At 41.9% G+C, this 14,311-nt stretch overlaps 1 protein-coding gene across 1 annotated transcript; it reads right to left on the reverse strand.

The window, feature by feature from the left end:
* Positions 1-730: 730 nt before the first annotated feature.
* Positions 731-13,917, reverse strand: LOC137896047 (rab11 family-interacting protein 2). Its single transcript, XM_068741578.1, has 5 exons — positions 13,565-13,917; positions 6,770-7,176; positions 5,025-5,367; positions 3,722-3,794; positions 731-955 (listed from the first exon to the last, which is right to left on the reverse strand). The coding sequence occupies exons 1-5, from the start codon at positions 13,915-13,917 to the stop codon at positions 731-733; spliced, it is 1,401 nt and encodes a 466-aa protein (XP_068597679.1).
* Between the last annotated feature and the right edge of the window lie 394 nt (positions 13,918-14,311).

The raw sequence follows: 14,311 nt of genomic DNA on the forward strand, positions 1-14,311 counted from the left end.
GCGTCTTCATCGGCAGACTGTAAACCATTTAGTGGCTGTCGGTTGGTCACTGGTCGACAGCAGATACATCATATATTATCATTTTACACATCTTGAAAACAAAACATTTCGATTGGATCTAATGCATATTAATAGAGCTTCTTATATCTAGGATGAAAACGTAAACAAAAGCATTTTCAGCAGAATATAAAGCACGAGTCAGCAAATCATCACCTTCACCGATGAAGACTGGTCATCAGGATAAAACCGAGAATGAAAGGACAGGAACAAATAGCAGGGATTTGTTTGTTTTCTTAAAATATGGCGCCGTCATCGAGAGCGCCTTCAGACTCCCAGACACTGTCAAGCTCCTTCTGTCTTTCCAAGAATTCCCAGGAATCCCTGGGCTCCTCGGCATCATAGCAGGTATTGAATTTGATTCGACTCGACCCAGAATAATTATTTTCTTACCACTTCAACGTGCACCGCAACAAGCATTCAAGTCATGCAGGGATATGTTGGAATGACATTTTTTGTGCAACAAAAAAAGGCAAGAAACCTCCAGGAACTAAAAATAACCAAATGGCTAAAAAGAAAAACAAATCTATGAAAAAAAAAATTACATCCGCAAACATTCCGAACCAAAATATGTCAAATAACCAAAATATAACCAATCCTGAACACACGGTAATGAAACATGAGCGACGACCAAAACGTTCGGCGGTGACTTTTCATCCCGCCTCTTTTCGTTCTACTTTTTGCAGAGTTTACCTGCCTTCTTCTTTGGCTCGTACGGCGTGCGTAGAATGCTCGGCGTCTCTTCCATGACACGCACAAGCAGGTTGTCAATATAGTCCTCCAGCTCCTTGATGTGGGCGTCTCTTCTTTTTACCGCTTCTTTCTGCTTGAGGACTTCTTGCACAACTTCCTCAAAGGACAGGTTGCTATAGGCGACCACGCTTTCCCGTGCCACATCCTGAAAAGGAATTGTGTAAATGTTATCGGCTGGGGGAAAAACCAGCAACATTTCATTGTCTACATTTTATATTGTGGCTTGAAAAAGTACCGGGCATTTGAGCCGATACATTACTAGTCAACATTTGAGTCGGAAAGTGTTCCTGAACCTGGCTGATGCCGGATATTCAGCGTGTTATTTTTGTGGAAAAACAGAATTCATTATTAAAGTTCATGCTTTTGGACAGGTGTGCCCTCACTCAACAAAAAAATAACAAAATAAATCCATCCTCTGTGATTCTAGACGGCAGCATATGGGGGGAGTGGAGAGAGACTAGCTGGAGGTTTTTGCTTTCTGCAATCCAATGTGCTAATGTTGTGCTAATAACGTACCGTATGTACCATTTGTTAGAGATTTCTTTTTAAATATTAACCTATGAGCTCAAACAAAACAAGTCCTCTCGATGAATATACCTCCCTTTGTCCGTCAGCGGATTATTCTACCTGGACAGGACGGTGACGCTGCACACGGGCTGAGATGTCAATGCTGAAACGATACACTGTGACACGCTGCATTGGCATTTTGTCCTTTGTAAATAGGAGAATAAATTCTGATTAGATTTCATTTAATTCCATGGAAGACTCTTATTTCAATTCAGACGGTGACTTCTGGGACATTTTCATCAAAGCTGTCGGCCTGTAAATTGGCCCACAGCCAATAAGCAGCTGGTCTTCAACAGCAGCATCTACTGGCGAAACGGCGCCATTATTCTTTACAGGCCGTTGTCGACTCTGGACATTGTCCCACGCCGCTACGGTTTGCTGCAGCGTCGGTTTATTACGGTTCACCTCCTCGCCCTGCACTGGTTCTGCAGACATGCAACCAAAGCGTTTGTATTAAAGGGACTATATGTTCCGAATCCTCCTTGCAGTTAAACAGAGCACAGACTGCTTGCCGTTCGTCATCATCGATTTCGCAAAGTATTTCCACACGGCTGGCATTGATAACCCTTTTCTGGTATTCGTGTATCCCTAATAAAAGCCACGCAGCGCGAGGTTAAGATAACACTTTGTATGAGAGTTCATAATAAACCAAGAGACTTCAGACGTCTCAAATTACATTTTCTTTATTCTTAGTTTTGAGAATCTTTCCAACTGGATAGGGTTAATTAAAAATCTAGAAAGCCTGTCAGAACTGCTTGAATAATGGAATCTCTGCTTTGAGGGGGGGGGGGGGGGGGGGGGTGATGATGCCAGGCTGCATATTTCAGCAATTATAGTCCAGGCTAATAAATACCAAAACAAGCAACCCAAGCCCAGCTCTGGTCTTTGAGGATAACCTACTTTGGACAGAGTCGTATGGAACGGTATGTGCAGATCGCGTTGCACAGGTACGATAGGAGCTGTAATCGTTTTTAATGAGGAAACACTTTATCGCTTCAGCGCTGGGCATCCTCCTCCGATTGGACGGAGCAGCCGAACCTTCACTGTTTAAAATACCACACTTATCAGCTTCCACTCCCATGCAGCCATTCAAACCTGCACCGCTGGGGAAAGACAATGCAGAAAGACCTGGAGCGGGACTGCTTACCGGGCACCTTATCGCCCCGAGCAGCATCGAGGCTCGCTGCGGGGCGACACACAGCAAAATGAAATATTTTGCCACAGAGATTAAATGTCCAGCGTAAGGGAGGCTTTCAGGAACAGGGCTCGGAAACCTATTCCTCACACCCACGACACAAAACAAGGCGTCGCACTGAGAGACGGAGCACTTTAAGCCACCTGAGATGGAATAAGAGAACTGACTGCCTTATGGAAGCGGATCTGCGTTTCACATGCAAGAATGTGTACACACACACACACACACACACACAGCCTAATAATCAGGCGCTTTAGTGGCGGATGACAAAGGCCTTGAACAACCACGAATTGGCAAAGTAATGATGACCATTTTTCTGCGATCAGTGGTGGGGAGAAGATAAGGTTCACACTTGGCATTCTCCAGTTGTGTCATTACACTTTCTAATGAGCTCAGCTTTGAGAATCTAAAAGCTCAGCCCTTTGAAACCCCCCACCCCACCCTCACCCCCACCGTGTGTGGTTAATTAGGGCCTTGAAGCAGAGGAAGTGGGAGCTGCCGTTTGCTGCATGGCACTGTGGCATGCAGGGAGGCACATGTGTGGATACTGACAGCCTTCAACACCCACAGGGGAAGGTGAGGAAAGCCATTAGCAGCATTCTCCCTCGCATTTAGACATTGCTAATGCTCCCTCATGAAAAATATATTTTGTCGGGTAATAGTTTGGTTTGGATCCCCCCCCTCTAAATTGGAACTTGCAAACGAACGCTCAACACAAACGAAAGGTTACACATCATGGAACGTACTGGAATAACAAGAGAAAAAATAATCGCACAATCAAAAAAACCCCAAAATATCAGTCCGTGCCTTTCCTCGACAACAACCTCCAATTACAGAAAAGGCTCGACATACCACTATGATTGACCCTGTAGCCTGAAATCTCACGCCGCTTCAAATCGCGACCCGATCAGGCGCGACGGCCGATGTGTGCGGCTGCTAATTAGCAGAGTGGCACCATCCGAGTTCTCAGAGGGGCCCGGAAATTCATGTCACCGGCTGCTTTGTCAGAACTTTGAGTTCTTACTTTAAAAAAGAAAACAGCAACTGCTCAAACTGATTCAGTGCAAATCAACCAAATCGATGTTGCAGAGCATGCAGAATTGGAGAGAAAAAAGCATCATCGGTTTGGAGTCACGCAGGTTTTCTTACTTGGTTCTTGTCCCTGATGTTCTTAATCTTTTGGGCGAAGGTGAGATCTTCATTTCTTGAAGACTTTTTGTCGCTGCAAAGCAATTTAAAAGAAAGTTAGTAATCCCAGTTGAATGATGGTGGATTTTGTTCTAAAATGCTGAAACGTGGACGAGCTGATGGCTGATTAATCAGCAGACCTCTACCCCTCCCCTCCCACCAAAACATTCAACAGTTTGGAAAACAAACAATCTTTTTCTTCAAAATAAAAGTGAAAAACTGTTGAACTCCTTGTCTAGTCACAGTAATAAATACTTAAATAAATCTCAGCCTCTAAATGTCAAGGTCAAAGTGATAAAAACCTGATAGGAATTTCAAATTAAATATTCAACTCAGCGTAATTAACAATAAATAAACCGTGAACAGATTAGCCGAGCCATAAAACACCCAGATTTTATTTTTTTTAGCCCCTCCCCACACACTTTATCTCATTAATTCATCTTGGGATGGGCTTTTTGAGCCGAGACAAATCAATGGCCAGCCAAGTTTCACTGAGAAAATATTTCAGAAATGTAATCAAACTGATTAAATGGTCTACCTGCAGTAATATTATAGTGTAATAAAGTGTCCATCACATGTGCCAATTGCACAACTATGGATGGTGACTGATCAAAAAATAAACAGGAACTGCGTAATTTTGGGGGACACAGTTACGCTACAGCTGTAAATAATTTAATGTAAAAATACACTCAAAGCACCATTATACAGTCCAACACCCCAGTATAAAATGACCTGTGAGCTGCTGCATGACAAAGGCAGCGGTGAAGATGGCCGACTAGTGTCTGCAGAGATAAGAGGTTAATTGGGTGGTCTATCAGTGCAGAGGATTTCATTATTAGAGCTCAGAGGACTCAGCTATCAAGCCAAGACGCTCTAAAGAGCCACTAATGACACCTTCCAGCCTCATAGACCAGCCTTAGCCACCGACTCTTTATGCAACACAGGAAATGGACGTTATTGGCCTGAACAACAATGCATGACTGAGGCTAAGAGATGAAGACAGAGACAAGTCGGTCTGTCAGAGAGATTTCAATTAATCGTAGCTATTTATACTTTATGGGACGTAATCAATATCATTTATCATATTTTGTAAAAAGATCTTTGTGTAATTATTGAAAACATTATTTATTCATTTTCATTAAAGGTGTCACATGACTTATAGGCCCAATGCTATGGAATCAAAATAGCAGAAACCATATTGTGATACGAAATAATCCCGGTGTGCTGAGGCGACATTTCCATAGACAGCAGCAAAAGGGACTACCTGACTTTGTATTTGGAGATGAACGGGTTAGTGTCTGCTTTTGCGTTTCCACTAAAGGGGTTGGGGGGGCGCAGGCCTCCAGAACTGCCTGATGGACCCCCGTCACTGGGCTTGCGGCCTTCCTTCTTTCCTGTCACACGTTCCAGGAGGCTGACCTTCTCCTTTTTCTCCTTCCGATCTGCCCGGTCCCACAGCTGCCCAGTCTCCCCCTCAAACGGGTTGTGGTTGCGTGGGAGTGTGGCATACTTCTGTGGCAGGGTGTCACTGATATCAGCGAAAGGGTCACTGTGTGCCTCGCCATCCTGGTAGCCTGGCACCTCACTCTGGGAACGCCTATGAGGGCCTGTACGCCAATCTGATGAGACACAGTTATGATTAAAGAATAAAAAGTCAATAAATGTATAAATAAATCACACAACAAATAACCCAAATGACAAAAGTATTTGCATAGATTCTAATTGCCAGACAATACCACAAAAAGGTTAAGTGAGACACACACACACATGCACTGTGTAATTTCAAAATATTTCAAAAGCAACATGCCAAATGTTTAAAATGAGAAATATCATTGTTTTTGGAAATGAGTCGCCCATTTTACCTTTGATGCCAGCAACACATTTCAGAGTTGTGAAATTCTTGAAGAAAACACCTGGTGGGATTTCTCACCATTAATGAGGTTACCTGGTAACAGCTTAGCAACACGATTGGGAACAAAAAGTGCATCCATAGTCCTTCTGAAGTAAAGATGGGGAGGGGTTCACCACTCCACGAAAGGTTGCACTGAAAAATGGTTCCACAATTTAAAAAAATAGCTCCCAACATAAAATTGCAAAAAACTTTGGCATTTCATTTCAGGAACTGCGGTGACCCTCAAGAAGTCCGGTGAGAAATGGCATTAAATAAATAAAGGAAAACGTCTACCACAACAAAGCTCCCAGCAGAAGGTCCATGTTAGCAATAGGTTGTTGAGTCGGCAGACAAATTAGGCTTTATGTTAAACGACCTCCGCCAAGCAGCTCCTTCCCCTCCTAACTGGATTTACACCGTCCACATGGTGATCTGGATCACCAAACGGTTCTAAATTGTTCTCAGTAACTTTATACACCAACCATGAAAAGTAAAAGTGAATCGGAGTTGATGTTTATTCTTAACTGATTTTTGAATCCGTAAATGGAATTTTAAAAGTTAAAATGTTATATTTTTTCTTGACCTCATTCTGGATCAGATCCAGAAGACATTTTTCATGATAGTTCATATCGGACCCTTTTATGACTCTGATCTTTGGTGAGTGAATTGAATGCATATTTTATAAGATATGATTTTTTTTTAAAGCCTCCCTTATAAGTAAATGGGAAAATCTGGATCGCAACAGTCTCCGCAACCGGATCCGATCCAGAGGAAATTTGGTGGTGAGCTAGAGGTCCCCGCCCCACATGATGTCAAATTCCATAAACATTTGTAAATAATCAACCGAGATATTGAGATATCTGACCCTCCATTGACTGCAATGTTAACAAAAAATTTAAAGTGATTCGTAATCCAGGATCTATTCTGGATCGTCCCTAGAATGTAAAAATCTCTTCCTGGTAGGATTCCCAACATTTCCTGAAAATGTCACCAAGATCCGTCTGTAACTTTTTGAGTTATGTTGCTAACAGACAAACAGACAATCCAACGCCAGTGAATACACCCCCGCCTCGGCGGAGGCAACAAACAGCTGCAAAATACAGAATACTTGTCCTTACCAGACTCTTCAGTGGAGTTCATGGAGTCCAGCTTGGGACAGACGTTGGCACCAGTGAGATCTGACATGGAATGTGCTGCAGAGAGTTTATGGGTTCCGGTGAGCAGTGGTCTTTTGACCTTTGCCTTCGGCTGGGGTTTTGGTTCCGTGACAACGGGCTGATGGTCCGACTCTGTATTGCACATGGCAGAACGAGGCAGGATAGCTGACGATGTCTCACCAAAGCCACTGCTGTGTTTTCGACCCTTCATTTTGTCTTTGAGTTTGGAAAAAGGCGAGCGGGGCTTTTCTTTCATGGAGAGGTCAAACATGCTGGCTGTCATGTTGTTTCTCATGAATTGGATGCTCACTTGGATGCGGCCTCTTTCCTTCTTCTTGTTGCCGGACTTGGACTCCAGGGAATACCAGCTAAAATGAGAGTGAAGGAAGCTCGGTAAATTTTAATGAGACTATTTAAACGAAGGAAGCAGGATTTATGACAATCACATGACTTAATTAAATGTACCGGTAATTTAACAACTAAATTTGACATTGGGTATACAAAGTCAAAATGAGGCAGATATCACCAAACAATGTAAAAAAAGAGGAAGCCGCTAATCTACTAATAGTCCGAAACCACTTCTTTGAGGACGTCACAGTAAAGCTAATTTTGGCAAACCAACAGCACCACACAAAGCAATTGTTTAAACCACTTGAATGTCTCTGACACAAATGAAAGCACGTGACATCATTTAGAGGATAAATATTCATCTTTGCATCCTGAACCGAAGAAATAACCTGCTGATGAATAATAAAGAGCATCTCTGGCTGCTCTCGAGCACCTGTTTGTTTAACGGCTCTGCTTTTTCAACTGGAGGTAATGGGATTTATGCTTTGCACTGTGTGCAAAAATAATGTGGCATTTGCACAAATCTGGCCTTTGTTCAGAAATGCAATGACAAACAACTGGGAAATTGCAAAGCCATGTCGCAGGGCAACCAAACAGGTCACACATGTTAATGAAACAGATTCTCTGTTATGAGGCGGCTGATGTCCTTTCGGAAACCCGCATCCGGATGAAACAACATTAGTGAATGTATTCAGTCTGCTTTCTTGACATCTTTTGGGTCCATTCTGGACTGTGGTCCCATCGATTTATCGATCCTTGAGCCCCACCTCCATCACGCTACAGTTCCATCGGTGTAAAACATTTACATAATTCATGCAATTAGTGATCTAAAAGGAGACTTGTCTTTTGAATTTCCCATATGAAAAATCAGTCACCAGTTAAAAGCCAAAAGAGTATTGCTATTGAGCTTTTGAGGGGAAAAAAATAACATTGCAGCTGTTGAAGGCTATTCTGAAGCGCCGAGCTCACGGCTCAGGAGCCCAGTCCTGAAAGGCTTCGCTGGGTCTGATTCCCAGGCTGAGTGCCATGTTCGGTCTGATCAGCAGCCATGGTGCTGCTGCCATGGCCCCCGGGGGCTGCACCTCACGTGCGTCTCAAGGCCAAGATAAACCTCTGTGTGCTTGGAACCACAATCCTCCCACTCGGGCCCAGACCGCTGGGAAAGTCCTCACAATCAACAAACACAGGTGTGTGATAATTATGTGCTGCCTACTCAGATATCAAGATGGCTTCAAAAAAAATATTGCGGATGGGCCACGGTGAACACAGGTCCACTGTGGAGCGTGGACGTACTATCGAGGGTCCCAGTGTCATTGTCAAATACGACTACGGTGAGGGATTAGACTAACAGGCAACACAAACATTTACGATACAGACGCTCTGCTGAAGAAGTGCAAGAGCTCCAGGTGCATTGCTCACTAATGCTCAGGCATCCAAAGAAAATAAGAGCCATGATTGTAACAGACGGCCATTTTCCACAACTGATGGGCAAAAGGAAGTGTGCTAATGTCAGTCCACGTTGAGAAAATAAGGGGGCTAATTAACACTATAGATCCAATTCGGTTATTAATAGCCATAAAGGAAGTGAGGAGGGCGATACAGGAAGGGACCGAGTCTGACCTATTTAACGGTCCTTTGCATTTAATGTCTAAAGCATGAATCCAAAACCGTTTAATAATCTCCGGCAAGGAGGTTGTGTTTTTGATGCCGTTTGTCTGTCTGTCAGTTTGTTAGCAGGATCACGGAAAAAACTGCCGGATGGATCTTGATGAGGGGAAAAAAAAATCCCAGTAAATTTTTAGAGGGATCCAGATACTCGCCTGGATACAAAAAATAAATTGCAAAGAAAGGTAGATTTTCCCCATTTACTTAAAATGGTGTCTTTTTAAAAAAATATACACATCTATTGAATTCACTCACCAAATATCACAGTTATAAAGGGGTCCGGTATGCATTATCATGCAAAATGTCTTCTGGATCCGATCCAGAATGAGGTCAGGAAAAATATAACATTTTAACTTTTAAAATTCCATTTACGGATTCAAAAATCAGTTAAGAATAAAAAGACACCAAGAACAATTTTAAACCTTTTGGCGATGATCCAGATCAGGTGTAAATCTAACTGGGAGGGAAATGAGCTGCTTGGCGGAGGTCTGCGCTCTCCCGAGTGCTTTTCTAGGTAGAAACGTGACCATAAAAGGGGAAACACCCGGACAGGTGTGCAGCTCTGCAGGTGACAACAACACAACAGATCAATTTATTGAAATTCCAGATTTTCCATCTAAATGCAGATCATTGAACTGGGCTGCTAAAGTTAGTGTCCTCAAGTCCCACAGGGACATCGGCATTGTCTGCCCGTTCACCGAGCTGCACCTCAGGTCAAGTCCTACTTCACACGGACTACATTTCTTCAAAGACCCTGTGGACTCGGCATGCTGTGTTGTTCAGTATTTAAATTTGCTCTCTTTCAGAGAGAATACCCAAATAGAAAGAAAACCTAAACTACTACTTTACTCAGAAATTAGGAACAAAATCACTTTTCTAAATGTACAATATTTCATACTTGTTTAATTTATTATTTTTACTTCATGTAAGGTTAAAAAAATATAACTAACTAACTAAATCCAATACTTAGTATGTTAGTAGAGAAGATTGGCGTAGGTTAGCGCTCTATTACTCGACTGGCTCCATGTGCTCAAGTTAAAACTACTCCATGATGGTGCAACCCTTTTCTTGGTATACACTACATATCAGGCAAGTAAACACACAAAATACATCACCTTTAAATAAAACAGACTCAAAGTCAATTTGGCACTCCACTCCACACGCCATTTTGCCCAATATCTCACTTTCTGCCATTTGGAGTCTCCACTTCACCTGACTTCACGAAGGTGTGAGGAAATCAGCACATTGAAACAAAAGGACCTTTTAATTTTTTACAGCCACCCTTCAAAACAATCGGATGTTGAACAGTGACTAGCCAGACATGTTTGGCCAGCTCCACGAGTCTGAAATGGACTAACCGGTCCTCACCATGCCAGTGGTGAAACTGAAATACACATACTCATCTCACGATACAATATCATACTCATCTCATGATACACGATCTTCATCTCACGATACGATATGATACACGATATTCATCTCGATACGATATGATACACGATCTTCATCTCACGATACGATATGATACACAATATTCATCTCGATACGATATGATACACGATCTTCATCTCACAATACGATATGATGCACGATATTCATCTCGATACGATATGATACACGATCTTCATCTCACGATACAATATGATACACGATATTCATCTCGATACGATATGATACACGATCTTCATCTCACGATACAATATGATACACGATATTCATCTCGATACGATATGATACACGATCTTCATCTCACGATACAATATGATACACGATATTCAGCTCACGCTACGATACAATTCTTACATACGATCTTAAAGGGACAAAGTGATTTTGGTGACATCTTGTGAGTGTTCCAAGGGTTCCACGTTAACTTTTTTAGGTGGCCCTGTCGGGCAACCACCAGATGAAAACTGCCTGGCCGAAACCATTTGATGGTTGTCCAGAAATATTTTACTTTTTTTTTCTCCCCGTCTTCAGTTGCCATTGAACCCCCTATTACGGCAAAATCAAATAATTTACATTGCTTTGACATTTTAGAAAGAAAGTTCTCCTGTATTTAGTTTTGTTTTCGTGTCAAAAACATCATCGAGACGTCTTGGAGCAGCAGTATGACGTAAATGCACATGAGACAGATCACACACGCACACATTCACACGTAGCGAAAAACTAGTTGTGCTACCTTCAGCAGGAACAACGCCAAACGATCCCTTTGGTTTAAATGGGAATCGTTCTCTGACAACATTATGTTTAAAGCACATTTCTTTACAGAGCTGCTTTAGTGCAACCACACTGCAGGGGGACACTATAGAAGCAGTTTTCATGCTGTTGGAAGAACTTTAGAAAGTTAGCCACTTGTTCCACTTGTTCCAGTGTCTCACTGCTTTAATTTTGGCATAGTGTGCTATTGGTGAATCTGAAAATGGTCTTTTAAAGTGATGATTAAATTGAACAGGGCAATAATTAGTGAGTGGTAATAATCAACTCCGTCCAGCTGCATGTAGTTCAGATTTGTTTTTTTTTGCTGGGATATTGTTTCTTCACTTTTAATACTTACACTTTAGGTTTTGATCCAGCAATTACACTTAAAAACAATGGATTGAATGGTTGCATTCTGTGATTATGCAGGTTTCCTCCTGTGTGTTAAGTTAAATTGTGATTAAAGATCCCGGATCCCATCAGAAATCCACAAAACTAAAAGCAATTAAGAGTGAGTGTCCAATCATTTTGTCATCGGGCTGAAAAAAGATGTCTGCTCATGAAATTAAGAACACAACTCATAACCATTACATGTAGCCTGAAATGGCAATAACACATGGAGAAAATGCAGGAAAAAATATATTTACCCAACGTTATAATACATTCATGACAGAAATTGTTTTGCAAATATTTTCCACTTCCTCTGAAAAGTCCATTGCTCTAGTAAAAGCACGTGCATGCATGACAGTTAGCTGGAAATACAAAATGATGCTCTAAAAACATTGAGGACAAAAATGCTTAAACGCGCATGATGCAGCACATGATCCAAAAATTACAAATTACCTTTCAACTGTTCATTCTAGTCACTAAATCAATAAATTCCTAAATAAATGCGGATTACTGAATGTCAAACTAAATTTAAAAAAAGCAATTGATAACTATCTCAAATGATAAAACTATCAAGGAGGGTGGTAGTGATTTATTTACTTATTTTAAAGAAATAATTTCCCTTGAAATTAGTGGTTCAAATAATGTCTTGCACTGATGCGTGATGTTTCACCATCCTACCAGACAAACATAAATAGGTCTACTTTCACATGTTGAAATATTTAGTTGGTGAAATTTAAGGTTTAAGAAACTTTATTAAAATCGCCAGTAAATCAATTATTTTTACACTTGATATGTAAACACACACACACACACAGGGCCTGTAGACAGCTGGTGGAGTGAAGGGAAGTCACTTAGCAGTGCCCTAGAAGCAGCTTATGGGGTTTGGTGCCTTGCTCAAGGGCACCTCGGCAGTGCTCGGGTGGTGAACCGACACCTCCCGTGCTACCAGTTCACAATCCATACTTTGGTCCAGACTGAGCTACTACTGCCCGTAATAGTTCAAAACATTAGGCAGAACACCCACATAGTAAAAGGATTCACTTAAAGTAATCCATAACTATAACTTAGCACAAATCAATAAGTGAATATTAAACTGACTACCCCCCCCCTCAGTTCAATGTGCATATGGTTGAGTCCATGCTGTTATAAATGGTTCTGGTTCTTTGCCCAGCTCACAGGGAATGAAGCCAATGGAAGTAAATAATCCAGACAAAGTGTAGAGTAGACCCTATTAGGAAATGTATGTCCAAATAATAAACGTGTTAATTGAACAAATCTGTACTGTAATTGGTAAATTAAATGGTGACTAATCAAAATAACCCTAACCTGACGTGGTGACAGACCGAGCCACCACGGGCCCCCCTTAAATGTTGCTTGAAACCTATTTCAGCAGGAAAAGCTGTCAGAAATGTTTATCAATGGAAAGAAAAACTACTGCTGTTCCAAACAAAATGAGAAAAGCACTCAAAGAGCGCAGACCTCCGCCGAGCAGCTCATTCCCCTCATAATTAGATTTACACCGTCCACATGGATCATCATCAAAAGGTTCTAGATTGTTCTTTGTATCTTCATACATCAACCATGAAAAGTAAAAGTGAATCAGAGTTTTTAACTGGCTTTTGAATCTGTAAACGGAGCTTCAATGTTAAAATGTAATATTATTTCTTGATACTCATTCTGGATCCGATCCAGATGAAATTCGGTGGTGAGATAGAGCCCCCCCCCCCCCCCCACACAAACACTTTGGACTGTTAACCATTATTCTCTATAAACATATACCTGCATTGGAATGCAAAATCATTTGAAAAAGCAAAGATATTGGTATGAGGAATGCTCTGGTTATTATATTTGCATCTTTTTCGCACAACAAATATTGTCAAAAAGTCCCATTAAAAGCAGCCTTCGCTTGCAAGCAGGAAAACAATTTGTGTGAAGAACAAATGAGTCAAAACCCATTGGAGACGTCATTCAGACGGATAACTATGTGCTCATTGACAACGGACAAGACATTGTCTGGACTGTGTAAAAGTGGACTGTGTAAATTGACCTTTACACAGAGAAAAAAAAAAAGTCCAAATATCTGCTGGAAAGCATGAGAAGTACTGAAACATTGGCTGAGGCTAAACAAGGATGAGATCGATACACGTAGATACTTACTCAGTTTTCTGTCGCTCCTTGTTATCAAAGATTTCATTCAGGTTGATGGAGCGCTGACCGAGGACCTTATCCATCCCAACCAGGGACCGGTGCATCACTGTAAGGCGAAGCTCATACACCTCAGGGTTGCCTTCCACAAGTAACCCGGGTAATTCAAAAGACGCCTCTTCCCTCCAGACAGGGTTTAGCGTCTTTTCTGCCACCGATGTCGAGTACTTCTCTTTGCCCAGGTGGATGATAGTGTAGGCATCGTTGGCACCATGTTTGCCCTTGGGCTGTAAACCGGCTGCCTGAAGAACAGTGACTTGCACGTGGGTCGGAAACCACTTCTGAGACTGACCCAGCGACATCATCGGCACCGTTTATCAACCGAAAGCCGATCAAAACAAACCAGGCGATGATTTAAGCGGCTGAATGTTTTACTGAGTGTCATGTGCGCAGAGGACCGAACGCGACTCATTACAGTTTGGTGTCCAAGTTAGTGCGAGGGTTCCGATCCACAGAAACCAGTCCAGTAATGTCAGTGAGCATCGTCTGCTGTCAAATCACACACGTCCCAAGCACCAATCAGACGTCTGAAAAAGGCACAGCGAGAAACAAAGCAGCGTTAGTATGGATCCTTTATCATGGCAAGATGTAAGGTTATACGGGACAACTCGGGAATTCAGCCAGCTCCGATTGGTCAACTGGACAACGTAATGCAACTTTACAAGATATATATATAATTGATTTAATGTTGTACAGTAT

This window comes from Brachionichthys hirsutus, chromosome 7, assembly GCF_040956055.1.
Source record: "Brachionichthys hirsutus isolate HB-005 chromosome 7, CSIRO-AGI_Bhir_v1, whole genome shotgun sequence".
Lineage (NCBI taxonomy): Eukaryota > Metazoa > Chordata > Actinopteri > Lophiiformes > Brachionichthyidae > Brachionichthys > Brachionichthys hirsutus.